General features: G+C 39.8%; 1 protein-coding gene across 1 annotated transcript in view; it reads right to left on the reverse strand.

Annotated features, from left to right (window-relative positions):
- The window catches only part of SLC2A12 (solute carrier family 2 (facilitated glucose transporter), member 12), a 52,517-nt gene that overhangs the window by 9,242 nt on the left and 28,928 nt on the right, over positions 1 to 14,347 (reverse strand). Inside the window, exons 3-4 of the mRNA XM_012665191.1 lie at positions 5,101 to 5,223; positions 1,474 to 1,606 (exon numbers count right to left, since the gene is read on the reverse strand). Of these exons, the coding sequence (XP_012520645.1) occupies positions 1,474 to 1,606; positions 5,101 to 5,223 (256 nt within the window). The remainder of the gene's footprint in view (positions 1 to 1,473; positions 1,607 to 5,100; positions 5,224 to 14,347) is intronic.

Consider the following 14,347-nt stretch of genomic DNA (forward strand, 5'->3'; position numbering starts at 1 on the left):
AAATAAATATTATATTTTATATGTACTTATTACACTCCCTACCAGGATTAACAATTTGGCCAACGTAAATATAGATGCACACATATGCCTACCATCAATTCACCTGTCAGCTTTACTTTTCCTTCAGATAAAAGCCAAAGAATCACTATGCCCACAGTATCTGTTATCATACATTTCTCTCCAGTGTTTTGAAAGTATTTTTAAAAGAAAACCACAAACTGTAAAAATGTAGTTTGCTCCCATTATATTAAAACTCAAGAACAAGTATCCCTACATTTCTCAGTGAAATGATTTAATCCTAGGAAGAGTAACAAGTTCTCCTTCATTCCTAGCCCCTTGTGTCACCTCTTCCCCCAGGCCACGGCTTTGGCAGTTAAATCTACTAAAAGAAAAAGGAGTTTTCAGGGCCCAACTCTAAGTTAAATTGTTTCACTTTTAAGTTACATTTGTTTAAACACCTCTCCATGTGAAATTTATTTAACTAGTTTTCTAAATGTCTATTCATATAAGAAACTTTATCTTTCTTAACATTACCTTGAACATGCAATATTTAGAACAACTGTAGATGGTTAAGCCTAAGAATTTTTCTGCTAATCTTAGCTTTAGCAAGGTTTTAGGGCTCACAGACCTATAAGTCTGATAGACACGGAAGAGCTGAGGCCCAAGGTCCTAGCCCAGGGTGTCCCAGGACCTACTCAAAACCCCAAAGAAATCTCTTGTGTGGGGGACCCAGAGAGATGGAAGAGGTTCTGCGACGGTTACTAAACAGAGCTTTGAAAGTTTGGGCCATCCGCAGAGGCTCATGCCTGTAATCCTAGCACTCTGGGAGGCTGAGGCGGGAGGATTGCTTGAGGCCAGGTGGTCAAGACCAGACTGAGCAAAAGCAAGATCCGGTCTCTACAAAAAATAGAAAAATTAGCCAGGCATGGTGGCACATGCCTGTAGTCCCAGCTACTCCGAAGCCTGAGGCAAGAGAATCATGTGAGCACAGGAGTTTGAGGTTGCAGCGAGCTGTGATGATGCCACCGCACTGTAGCCCAGGCAACAGAGAGAGACTGTCTCAAAAAAAAAAAAGAAAGTTCACTTTTTGGAAAGCAATGGTTATTCAACTTCTTTAGCTGAATCACCCAAATTAAAGACAAGGCAAGGAAATCAGAATTATGCATTGAGACTGTGGTCCCCAACCCCTGGGCCGGCAGGCGAGCAAGGGAAGCTTCACCTGTGTTTACAGGAGCTCCCCATCGCTCCCATCACTGTCTGAGCTCCGCCTCCTCCCCCACCCCACAACCTGGTCCACAGAAAAATTGTCTTTCATGAAACTGGTCCCTGGTGCCAAAAAGGTTGGGATATGCATTTTGAGATATGCACCAAAGGGAATATCCTAAAATAATTTCAGATATTACTTAGCTGTATGTAACAGCTGCACTTTTGACCAAGGAGTATTGTTGAGAAACCAACGCACAGAATACTTACGCTTTTGCCAGCTCCATTGATATCTGTTCCAAAGAACATCCCTTTGTCTCAGGTATAAACACAATAACAAAAACCAGGGATGCTAAACTCATGATTGTATACATAAAGCACACCCAGGGCAGGCCAATAAGATCTATAAAGAACAAAAGAAATCGATTAGAAATGTGTTTTGTGTTGCTTTGATCCCATTTGTGAACAACCGCTTCTTAGGGCATATGTAAAGCTTTATGTATTTTCAGACATGGCAGTAGTGTCTAGGAAAGTAGGAATCACAAAGATTAAAATGTAGCAAGCTCTGAAAGATTTATTTTTACAAACTACCTCAGCTTTCTCTGGTAAAGTAAGTAGCAGTCTTGAAAGTATCACAATTTAAACCCAATGCTATCTTCTTGGTGGGCGTGACTTTTTCAAAATGGCAATGTGTCTCTATTAACATAAAAAAGCACATGCTCACTGCAAAAGAGAGTCTCAAACAACACAAAACACATAATGCAGAACCCTCCACAATTTCCCTCTTGGGAATCACCACTGTAGCAGTTCGGTTTCTATTTGGGGGACATTTTTAATGACATATTTGTACAGATGGACTTTTCTTGGAATGAGCTCACCCTTCCTTACTCCGATTTGAATATATCATTTCCTGTTGGCAATATTTCATCATTCTTAATAGCTGGCATTGTGTTTGTAGGGCTTCTTCCTGGGATCAGAGAAAAAAGTGATCGCGGGTCCAATGAAAGGCATCGACCTGCCAAGATGCATCATCAAGAAGCAGGATCTTCAAGATTCTGATGGATCTCACCTGTCAGCTTAGTTTTTCCTCTGACTACCTCTGGCCAAAAATACAGTCCCTCTGTAGTCACAAACCAAGATCAAGGTACACGAACTGGCAAGCAGTGGCCTTCAATGCTCTTGAGTCTGCCATTTGCATTGTGCCAGCCCCTGCATTAGCTGCAGAAGGTGCAGTGTGGCAGGGAGTGTGAGAAAGAAGCTGGCTCTTTTTGAACATAGGCTCAAAGCAACTGCAAGCAATATTTGCAAATAGCCCTTAACAACTGCCACCACAAATCACAGCTGGTCAGGCAGGAAAACTGAGCAGTTGTGTACTGAGGCAGTGTTTGTAAATGCATTGTGGATGGATCGAAGCATAGTGACTACTTGTCAGTGGATTGTGATGAGGTGCAGAGAAGCAGGAAGAAGGAACAGCTCTGCAGTTCTTCTGGCAATTTTAATTAAACTCCCATCTCTCTCTGCTTTTCTTGCTGCTGGCACAGGGTTTTGCTCAACTGATTGCTTAATAAAGTGTGTGTAGAATTGGGCCTTCTTTTCTCTCTGAAGCATAAAACCAGAAGATAGAAATTGTAAAAACTCCTAAAGGTCATCTCATCAAACTTGTCCCCAGTTCTGTGTGAGCACTTTCAGTCACAGGGAGCTCACCACTTCTTAAAGTCTCTCACTGCCTTGTGAGACAGCTCTATCAGTTAAAAAGTTATTTTTTACTTAGATCCCAAATCTGCCTTTCCGAGGTTCTGCTTTGTCCTTGACACACATCAAATCAGCTCTCCCCACCTCTTCTCCATGACAGCCATTGAAATATTTGGATGTACCTCATCCCTTCTCTGAGTATCCTCTTGTCTGATCAAACATTATGAACTGTCCCAACCATTCTTCACAGAGCACAGGTTACTGCCCTCCTTCGGTGAACACTGCAATCTTTAAACAACCCTCTCAAAATATTCTGCTCAGAGCTGAACACAATACTGCAGCTGTTTCATGACCACTGCAGAGGACATCTGTCTATCTGGAACAGTCTGCTTTTATTGATACAGCTGAAATTGCATTAAAATATTGGTATCCAAGGGCTCGCTGCCAAGTAGAACCTCACATCTTTTAGGTCTCTCTATCCCACACTTGGAAAATCGATCTTTGAAAATAAGTAGAAAATGTCAAGCATTCCAATTAAATGTCATCTAAATATTTTTAGATCATTCCAAGCTTTTTTTTTTTTTTTAGTGGATCTGTTTTCCTAACATTTGTTCTAGAAGCCCATGCAGAAGAATTTCTGAATTTTCATGAGCTCATCCAATATATTAGCTGGCCTTCCCAGAGATTTGTGTCATCTTTTTTTCATCCCTCATCATTTCCATTCTTTTATATCTCTTTCTCCATGCCAAACAGCAGATGGAGGGTGTGTGTGTGTGTGTGTGTGTGTGAGAGAGAGAGAGAGAGAGAAGAGGAAAGGCACATGTCTATGTGTGTGATCTGAGTAAGAGAGGTATGGACAATGCTAATGACCATTGCTTCCTTCAATCTTGGGCTGTTTCTAAATACGTAGGACATAAACATTTGAAAATTTTATATAAAAACCCAAACCATGCTTAATTAGCAACTCCAAAAGTTAATTTCCAAAAGTAAGTGTACTAAATATACATATGTATGTGTATGTGTGTATATATGTATATATGTGCATATATGTGTGTGGGTGTATTTATGCACATTTGTTTGAGTACACATCTACATTCCAAAATTAAATATATGAAGAATATATATATATATGAATGAAGGAACTGGGTCATTTGTTTCATAGAATTTTCCACAGTCTGGATTTTGTAGATTGTAATCATGATGCATGTCCCTCATATTTATGTGAAATAAAGAAAACCCAACTCACTGGCCAACTTTGGAGGATGCTAGAGAACCACTTTAACATTTTGAAGACTAGAAAGTAAAGAGAAAGTTTCAAGCACTTATCTTGCCTTTCTTATATGATCCACACTTCAGGGGAGCCAAACAGCTAAGGAGAAGAAATTTCTCTCTGGGGAGGTATTTCAGATGAAAATTTAGAAGGAGTGACATAATGAAAGTGCTGGGTCTGAGAAACGATCATCAAAGGAGGCCACCATGGCAAAGTGGGAGGCAGCCAGACCCGACGCACCCCCTGATGGCGGCACACACCTCCATCACCTGCAAAGGAGTTTGCCAGCAAACAAAATCGAAGTCTCCTCAAGCCCCTACCCGGATCTAAACAGCCATTTACAGGAAACACAAAGGACATGTAACCTGACTACAATCAACAAAATCCAGACTGGAAAATTGTATGAAGCAAATTATTTTTAATTTCACTAAAAATATAAGGTGGGGTGGGGGTGGCGGGGGGGAACGGAGATGAAGCCTACCAATTATGAGACATGTCAATCAATTGTAAATTATGTATTTGGGCTGTGATTCAAACAACGTATAAAAAATAATTATGAGACAATTGGAAGAATGTGAACACAGACTGGATATTTGATACTAAGGGATGATTAAGAATATTTTAGGTGTGATAATGATACTGTGTTATATTTGTTTAAATGTCTTATCTTTTAAAGGTCCACCCTGAAATTTTATAGACAAAGTGATATTACGTGTGGGATATGACGCAAAACAATTTGGTAGAGGGCAGAGTAGGTGGGGTTGTAAATAAATTAAGGTCGAGAACTGCTCGGGTTCAGTCACTGGCACATCAGGGGCGCGGCCATCTTCCTCCCTTCTGAGTGTGTTTGAAACCTTCCGCAGTGAAATGGTTTCTCCGTGGGTGTGCTTCCCTATGAGGACAAAAGACATTAGAGGAAAACAAAGAGATCTTACCGGTTACAGTCAAAAATGTCAGAGAGATGAGGAGATTGATGCCCCAGTTCATGCTAGAAGTTAAAGCCATGGCTCGTCCTCTAATGCCACCAGGAAAGATCTCGCTGAGCACCAGCCAGGGCACTGGAAGAAAGGGGAGAGTGGGTGGGGAACAGCCAAATTAGCAAAAACGCTTTGAATCTGAGGGCCACACTCTGATCTCTCTCCGCCTCATTCCGCCTGGACTTGCGGCTGGAGAGCAGGGCCATTTCCCACCTCAGCAGGATAGGACAGAAGACAGATGAGCTGTCTACCGCCACACTACCCTGAACACACCTGATCTCGTCTGATCTTGGAAGCTAAGCAGGGTCAGGCCTGGTTAGTACTGGGATGGGAGAAAAGGGATGTGCTTCCTCCGCACCTCCAGCCCAGGGAGAAAGGATTCAGGGGAAACACTAGGAGAGCCTGACCAAGGTCCCCACGCGTAGGGGGAGGGCCATGGAGTCCTGGTATCTGACACCAGCCTGAGAGATGCCAACAGCCGGGGCAGTGGTTGGAGCTACCTGCCTGGTAGCAAGAAGAAAATGAGCTTTGGGCAACTGCCAAGCACGGGAGCCTCAGAGCCAGAGCCGGCTGTGCCCGCCACAGGACTGTGCCCTGTCCTGTAACTTCCTTTCCCCCTGACCTTGGAGAAGTCAGAAATCACAGCTAATGACCTGGGGCGGGGACAGGAAGCCAGCTACTCTTTCTTCTTCCACTTGGGTTTCTAGCCTGAAGCAAGCTGAGTGGAGAGAAGTTCTAAATTAAATAGAGCTCCAAGATTTGATTATGGTACCAGACTAGATATTTGAATTTCTGGAAGGAGAGTCTTCTTGGCACCAAAATTGATCTGAGGACTTTTTGTTATCCGAGAGTGACAGGGAACATTACTGATGGGATTAGGAAGGGCAGTAGAGGAACAAATTAACTTGTCTTCTGCTCACAGCCTGTCAAACCCAGTTTGCCTGATAAAACAGCTACGAGTTCTTACTGCAGGCTGACTTCACAAACATCTTTACAACATTCTCTTACTGGATCCTTACAAAGCCCTACAAGGTAGGAACTATTACTGTCCCTCATTCATAGAAGAAGAAACTGAGCTTAGAAGAGTCACAACTTGCCAAGGTCACAGCGCTCATAAGTGACAAAGGTGGCATTCTCCGTGGCAGTCATTCTCTGGAACTCATGTTTTCTAATCACTGTGCCCTCTTGATAATGGCTCAATAAATATTTTTTAATTAATAAATAAATGTGAAGTGTAAGCGCTTTTGATTCTGTGGAAAGAAGGACTTAGGACCTGCCGCAGCCCTGCTGACTAATTTGGAAAGCCATCGTTGATATACCAACCAACGACCTAATCCTAGCCCAGAAGAGGGAATGGGAAGGAGACACTGGCCCCTCTGGCCAGCAACCACTTGGGCTGCCTATGTCGTAACCAAGAAGTCAGCTGTGCCTCTAACTTAATAATTTGCCCTTCGTGAAAGGATCACACTCTACAGAAAGACTATCTCCATGGAGTAAACTTGCTGTTTTAAAATAAGAAAAAATAAATTGAAGTGTAGAAGAAGACTGGAAAAATATTGTTTTTCTTGATTATCTTCTCCAAGTGAATCTATACAGGGTTACCTTTAAGGCATGGAAGACAAAAGCAACATATAATAATAAATTATTCTAATTAATGGGGAATTCAAAAATTGAATTCCAAATGTCCCACCCTCTCGCCTCACCTCCCTGCTCCCACCCTTCTCCACCCCAAGAGGCCTCCACTAGGTTCTTGCAGATTAAATCCTTGGTGGAATCACTCTTCTCTTAAGAAGACAAGTTTAGTGCTCGGGCAACCCTGTCTCAACCCTTGCGTGACTGAGGCCCAGCTCTCAGTAGAATGATATCTGTGTAATTCTGGTGAAGCCTTTGTAATGAAGACCTGTCCTTAGGCAAACACAAGAAAAAATTATACAAATCCCATTTTTAAACTAAATAATCTATGCCATAGACCAACCCCCCAATTCCCCTTCCTGCCATGGGCCTTTGACACGGTCAGATGGAGCTGAGAGTCCCTTATGATCTTTTGATCTAGTAGCCATAGGAGGAGGGGGAAAGGTATCCTTTCATTTTCCTTCAGTAGAGAAGTTAGCTCATGTTTTCCTGATCCACCTTCCACCCCCACCTCAACACCTCTCAAATCCCCTTCTTACCCTCCCCGCCTTTCATCACGGTGGCCTCTTGGAATTATTTGGTGGGGTGTTGGGAGAATCATTGCTGAGCTCGTTAGAGCCACACGGGCCTCAGATGAGAACGAGTTAATCCTGTTGTTACAGAAAGTGGTGAGTTTCCTCAATAAGAAGATAGGACAGTTACACAAAGCTCTAATTACAAGTGCTCAGTCTGAACTGCTGGGAGCTTGCCTAGAAAAATCCAGGATCCACGGTGCAAGCCCAGCCTGCCTAGATTCACTGCAGCAGCTGAGCCAAGACCTCGGGCTGTTTAACCAGTCAGTGGGCAGTGAACTGAATATTGAAAAAGAGACCAGCCTGAGCAAGAGCAAGATCCTGTCTCTACTCAAAATAGAAAAAAAGTAGCCAGGCATCATGGCAGGTACCTGTAGTCCCAGCTACTCCAGAGGCTGAGGCAGGAGAATTGCTTGAGCCCAGGAGTTTGAGGCTGCTGTGAGCTATGATGACACCACTGCACTCTGCCTGGAGCAACAGAATGAGATTCTGTCTCAAAAAAAGAAAGAAAGAAGAAGGAAGGAAGGAAGGAAGGAAGGAAGGGAGGGAGAAAGGAAGGAAGGAAGGGAGGGAGAAAGGAAGGAAGGAAGGAAGGAAGGGAGGGAGGAAGGAAGGAAGGAAGGAAGGAAGGAAGAAAAAGAGACGGCTGTCAGTCTCTGTTCCAATGAAAACTTGTCAGGCAAGTCCTGCATCTGACGTTTCCAAAAATAACTGTATCATTGCTTAACGCTTCTACTTCTTTGGGGGTTTTTTGTTTTTCGTTTGTTTTTTTTTTTTTGAGACAAGAGTCTCTGTGTCTCCCGGGTAGAGTGCAGTGGCATCATCATAGCTCATTGCAACCTCCAACTCCTGGGCTCGAGCAATCATCCTGCCTCATCCTCCGGAGTAGCTGGGACTATAGGTACATGCCACGACATCCAGCTAATCTTATTATTTTTAGTAGAGACGGGGTCTCACTCTTGCTCAGGCTGGTCAGCTTTTACTTCTTTTCTGATCTAATGGAAGGAATTCAGGAACTGATGCCTTGGTTTATCTAATATTGACAAACTGGGTGTTGCAGCCATTGACAAGTGTTTTGACAAGGATGGTTCAACCTCCCAATATGGAGCCTGTGAAGTTAAAAAAACAAAGGAAAATATTATTTCAACAATGATTTCAGAACTATAAAATCACAGATTTTCAGATAAAGAGAGAGTAAAATAAAAATCTGAAGATGGCATGTGCAGCAAGATGGAATTTACTGAAAGGGGAAGAGTGTTTCCTTCCCTGAGGGCAGACTGAGGAGCAAGACCGTGTAAGCACCGGCCTCCATGTTCTCTGGAAAGATGTTGTGAATGCCCAAAGCAGAGGCAATGAAAGAACTCAGTTTCAGCTCATAAGCAAAGAGCATAGAGGTATAAACCACTACATGGAGATTTAATATGTTGATATTTATATCAGGTGGAAGTTTTCTTAAAATCACTGAATTTTTTCCCAATGAAATGGCCCAATTTCTCCCCAAGGAAAATTAAGTTCTTGCCACAGGAGAGGGCTCCCTTTCACTGTCACAGCAAAGAAGTGGTGGCTCCCTCTGGTCATTCTCTTTACTCCTTACTCTGAGGATAGGCCAGCAGGGGATGCATTGTCCTATTTGCTTGTGAGCAAGCCATGGAGCTCTCATAACAGAGATACAGTGAACCCTTCCACAGCTAGCACAGCCACGCACTTCAGCAGGCCTGAAAGAATTCTCCTTGACTCCTGTCATTCCACCTTCAACCCTGTCATTCCAGCACTACCTCTGCAATTGTACCCCTGTAAATGTCTGAGTCTCTGTGTCTTTAAGGTCTTCTCTATACTGCAAAGATTGAGGAAATTTTGGACTTGCAGGGGATGGGGGAGTGGTGACTGTTCATAGATTTGGAACTCATATTTCTCATGGTATTAAATCATCAGGGCTGCCCACTAGAACTTGCCTGATCCAGATGAAATCACAGAGTGTTTATGGCTACACAGAGTGTCATAAAAAGACCATGAAGGACAAATATGTTGAAGTCTGTCTGTGTTCAGTGGAGGACGGGGACTTGGATGAAAGGGGGTACTCAGTGGAAATGACAGCCTTACCACATATAAGTTATCATGCATATTTATTTCCTCCCTCCCACTTATTTCTGGCCACTGCTCCAGTTTTTCCCCACAGAAACTGTCATTAACCACCCCCACCACCCCATGTTTTCAGATTTAAACTCCGAAATTCTTCAGCCACACTTTTTGTTTGGCTTGAGGTCTTCCTGAATTACCTGGCATGATAGATAGCTCAGGGTTTGAAAGGTTCATAGAGGCCTTTAAAGTCTGTCGGAGAACTCCTAGCAACTCTGGAGGAAGTTCCACATGAGGCTGCAGAGTTTTCAACAACTTGATTTGCCAAGGATCCACACTTCCTAGGAGTGAAGCCAAATTCTAGGTTTTTATTGCCTTTGCAAGCAGCATGCAGTGCACCTACCTCTCTCACTGCAAAGGAGTACTTAAAATGTGCGTTTGAGGACTGTGCCCATCCCTTCCAACCAGATGTTTACATTCTGGCCTCTTAAGTTCCCTAAGTGGAAAAATTATGTTCTTTAAAATATAAATAGACTCCACTATAGGCTACCATCTCCAACATCGGCAATGATGTGGTAGCTTTAAGTTCTTTTTCTTTTTTGTATTCACACTTATCTCGGTCTCCCTGAGTTGTGCCCACTCACGGCCTTTTGTAAAAGAAATACTTTATTCAAGAATTTGTCTTGGATTAGTTAAATTACAAACTAAAAGAAAGGCAATGAAATAAAGCCTTGTTGTTCTCCATTCTTTCTGTCCTAATGATTTCTAGTCAAATCCAACTGAAATGATTTTTCAAAAAAAAATATATAAGGGGAAATTGGACTAAATGAAGTAACCCTTCATAAAGATTGCCAGAGTTAAAAATGGAAACCTTTTGTGAGCAGGTACCAATTGGGAATAAGAAAGAACTATGGCAGTGGTCTTCAAGCTTTCTTGTTCATGTAGCCTTTCATGTAATTTTAATAACTAAGTAATTAGAAAAACTGAGTATTTTCTTTCATTTATAAGCTGACATTTAACTTTTTTTTACCATAAATTTCAATAATAGCAAAGAATACAATTTCTATTGTATTTAAACTCTTAGCATTTAAAATAGTTATATTACTCTTTTAAATGTTGCTGATGGAATTCAAATATTATACCTATATGATACCAATTATCATGCATGTAAAAATATATTTATTAATAATAAGAACAAGGTATTTACAAATGTTACCTTGTTTCTGTTTCATTTGAACTTAGTATTTTATTCTACTGTAATGCATTTTTAAGCTTGAAAATCTTTTATTGATCACCCCATCATACATATCTGAAAAAAATGACCTTAAATTGCAATTTTAAGGTGATTTTTATTTACTCTAACATCTTCTAAGAACTTTCTTGAATTAAGTTATTAACATAAAAATTAATACAAAATGGATTAAAATTATGGAGACATTTTATAAATTTTAGAAATAATTATTTTTTCAGGTGTCCATACAGAGCATTGAAAAAATAATTATTAAATATGAAAAGTGAAAATTTGTTGGAAATAGCTCTCTTAATGAGATGGATGGGGAGGCTTTTCTTATGTATCTGTGGCTGAATGTCACTTATTTCAAGCATAACATGATACATTTCTACTTTTTAAATAGATAAAATATATTGTCCTTAAGAATAATTAAAATATATGAACAGTAGAAGACATTTCATGATATCAGTGTCACTTAATTCTTTGAATTAACAACAAAAGTTGCTTGTAATGGTATGTCAGTGATAACAATTAGGTGATCCATTATTTTTTGTTGAAAGCAAATTATTGGAAATATCTTGATTTATGAAAAACAATTATAGTCATTAGAGTCATTTTTCAACACCTACACTAATATTTCCAATTGTTTTTTTGATTGGTGTTCTTAGGTTTTTGCAATTTGAGACATGTATCAAAATAAGATTTTAGATGGGTAATAAATGTGCTTTCTTTTAAGTGGGAGAGCAGTTGTAACTGGGGAGATGGAGAGGAAAAATTTTTTAAAACAGATTTTTTTTTTTATCTTGAAGCTCTGGAAATCGATTTCCTTTGCATTATCATTGAAGGAGTACTTTTTGGAAAGTTAACTCCCTAGAGTATGCATACCCCAATTTGCAGAACACTAAACTAGTGTTCAAAATGCAAAACCAAAAAGGAAAGACAAGATAAAATTAGTTTTTTATAGTTTGAACTATGTCATAGCTTCAGGTGTAATATTTTATGTTGTACTTTTTTCATTATCAATGATTCATTTAGGAAAGTATTATAGTTTTTAATGTTGTAAATGTTCCTTGGAAAAATTCTTAACACTGTGTTCTGGATAACAATAAAGTAACAAATGAATACTTGTGTTTATTAAGACAGTGTTAAAACCTTAGTCTGTCTCTTTAATGTCTTTTATTATTTATTATTATTTATAATTTTCAAGAACATAGAGCTATAATTAGAGTACTAACCTGAGAGGTAAGTTAAACACTGATGTATTCTGTGAGCAGTTGCTGATGGTGACGGAATTGATGGTGTCATTTCATTGTGTTTAGCAGTGCTCATGCTACAAAAATGCAGTTTTAAACTCCTGGGTTCTGTTGGGGACTACTGCTGCAACATCTAACTCCCAAGAGGAAAATGGGATTTAATTCGCTAAGTGTACATATTTCTTTAAGTTTTTCCTCCAGTTTTTGGATACAAAGTTATTATAAAACCATGTGGATACAGTTTTTCATACACTTTGTATTATTTTAATGGCTAACACCAGATAACCAAATAATTTACCATTTCAATCAATCCAAATGACCTTTAACTTAATTAACTGGGGAAAAGGAGCAGTGTTTGTGTGAATATTGCTGATAACTGAAACCTAAGATTTAAAAGAAAAGATCTGAAAAATCTTAGGTAGACACACTTTTAACATAAACCCATTGTGTGATTATGTGAATATTATGGTATAATGGCTACATAGTAAAAGTCTCCTGTTTAAAGAATAATGATATATGCAATATGCTTTTTCTCTAAAGGTATGTAATTATCCCATAAGAATGGTAGAAAAGGAAGATGATCACCTAAAAAGCCTTTGACTGTGATGGTTCTGAATGTTAGGGTCCTGAAGCGTCAGAGGAAATATGAAAAATATCGAAATCTCTTTTTTGAAACACCTAATGTGCTTCTGGAAAGTAAGCCTCTTTGTCTTCAACCTGGCTTGTCTTGTAGTGAAGCAGTTCAGTAAACTTCCAAATTAGAACCTGCTGTTCTGTATCCCTGGAGTTGTCATAATCCTTAGCTGTGAAAACATCTCATGAACAAATTCTTTTTGAACAGCCAGAGTTATTTGTTTAAATTTAAATGTTATGGCAGATCACGCTTATGCTTCCAACTGATGCTCACCCTTCAAAAGGCTGGTTCAACTCCATAAAATGAAACAAAATGAAAAGCTAGGCTCTACAGTCTTTGAATTTTTAAAAATTCTACTTTCTCGTTTAGAACAGAAAAGGAGATATTTGAGTTTTAGGATAGTTGGGTTGGGAGACAGTTCTCCATGGGTCTCTCACGTTTCTCCATGTCTTGTGAGAAAAGGCACAGTCTTTGTGCCAGGCTGTCTTTTCAAAGATGTTTGTGCAACAAACAGCCTTGGTAGATAGAAATAAGTGTCTCCCTCTGGAGCTAAAGGCAAATTTATTTATTTCTCAATAAAGATAACATCTCCCTCCAGGGAAGAAATCAGCCTGGCTTACTATTATAAAAGATTTGGGTTCCCTAAATTGGGAACTTCCCATTGTCTCTGACCAAAGAGTCTCGTGTCTTTTGTCATCATCCATGAAACTGCAACGGGCTACCTTGTTAGCTTGCAAATGGGGTAAAAATCTCAGCCCTTTTACAGTTATTGTCAGTTTGATTACTTGTAGCTTATAATGTGATTTGTCCACAAAGATCTTTTATTACTATTATTAACTTTGGATTGTCCATTCATATCTGAGGGATTTATCACAATAAATCTTAAGCCTAACTAATTCTTAAGCCTAAACTAATCCATGGAAATATTTCTATAAACTCTAATGCTAATTAGGTAAGCAAAAACACACCCTCCAAAATTCCAGGTTTAGATTTTCACGTATTTCTCTTAGGACAACGTGAAGGAATTGCCTCAAATCTTTTTTGTAGGGAGTTTAAATACATTCCATTATTAAACCAACATAGGAATAATTCTCCCATGGTATGGCTAATCTCAATTTTTTTTCAGGGAGGCCGGGTCTCATATTTCAAGAAAAAAATGGGAAAACTCAGAAATGAACATTTTATCTAACCCCATAAATTTTTTTAAATGGCTTTAATTTTAGTAAACATAAAACGCAAACCTTCCTTAGTTATCAAATATTGAAGAATATATAATTTTTGGCAAAATGTGTACAGGGTTCCAGAAAAACCACATTCACCTTTTGTACCCCAGATACTGGGTCAGATTCGTACCAGAGGAGAGCAGGATATATCAGCCCCAGACTAGAGAGCTTCCCCTCAATCATAGAAGCTGAGAGAGTTCTAGAAAGAATTTTTTGATTCATCCAATGAATATTTATTGCACCCCTATTGTAGGCCAGCCCCTATGTGAGTGTCGGGGAAGCCACAGTGAACACGGCAGAGTTTATGTTCACATAGGACATATAGTCTAGATTAGTTGCACTAACTTATTCATAGAAGAGTGGACATTTGGGTGTGTCTCAGCCTAAACCACACCTTTCACCTTTCACCTTTCAAAGCTTCATGATTTTTTGTAAAACCTGTCTGGTTTCCTAGAAAGTGCTCTTGACTGCAGGTCACCCAGGATTAAACCATACTTTCCAAAGCCACAAATCTAGTCTCTGTGGTCTTGACACAGCTGGATTGGCATATAGAGGGAAGGAAGAATGGTCATGGCATCATAAAT

The sequence above is a fragment of the Propithecus coquereli genome, unplaced genomic scaffold, assembly GCF_000956105.1.
Source record: "Propithecus coquereli isolate 6110/MARCELLA unplaced genomic scaffold, Pcoq_1.0 Scaffold98, whole genome shotgun sequence".
Classification (NCBI taxonomy): domain Eukaryota; kingdom Metazoa; phylum Chordata; class Mammalia; order Primates; family Indriidae; genus Propithecus; species Propithecus coquereli.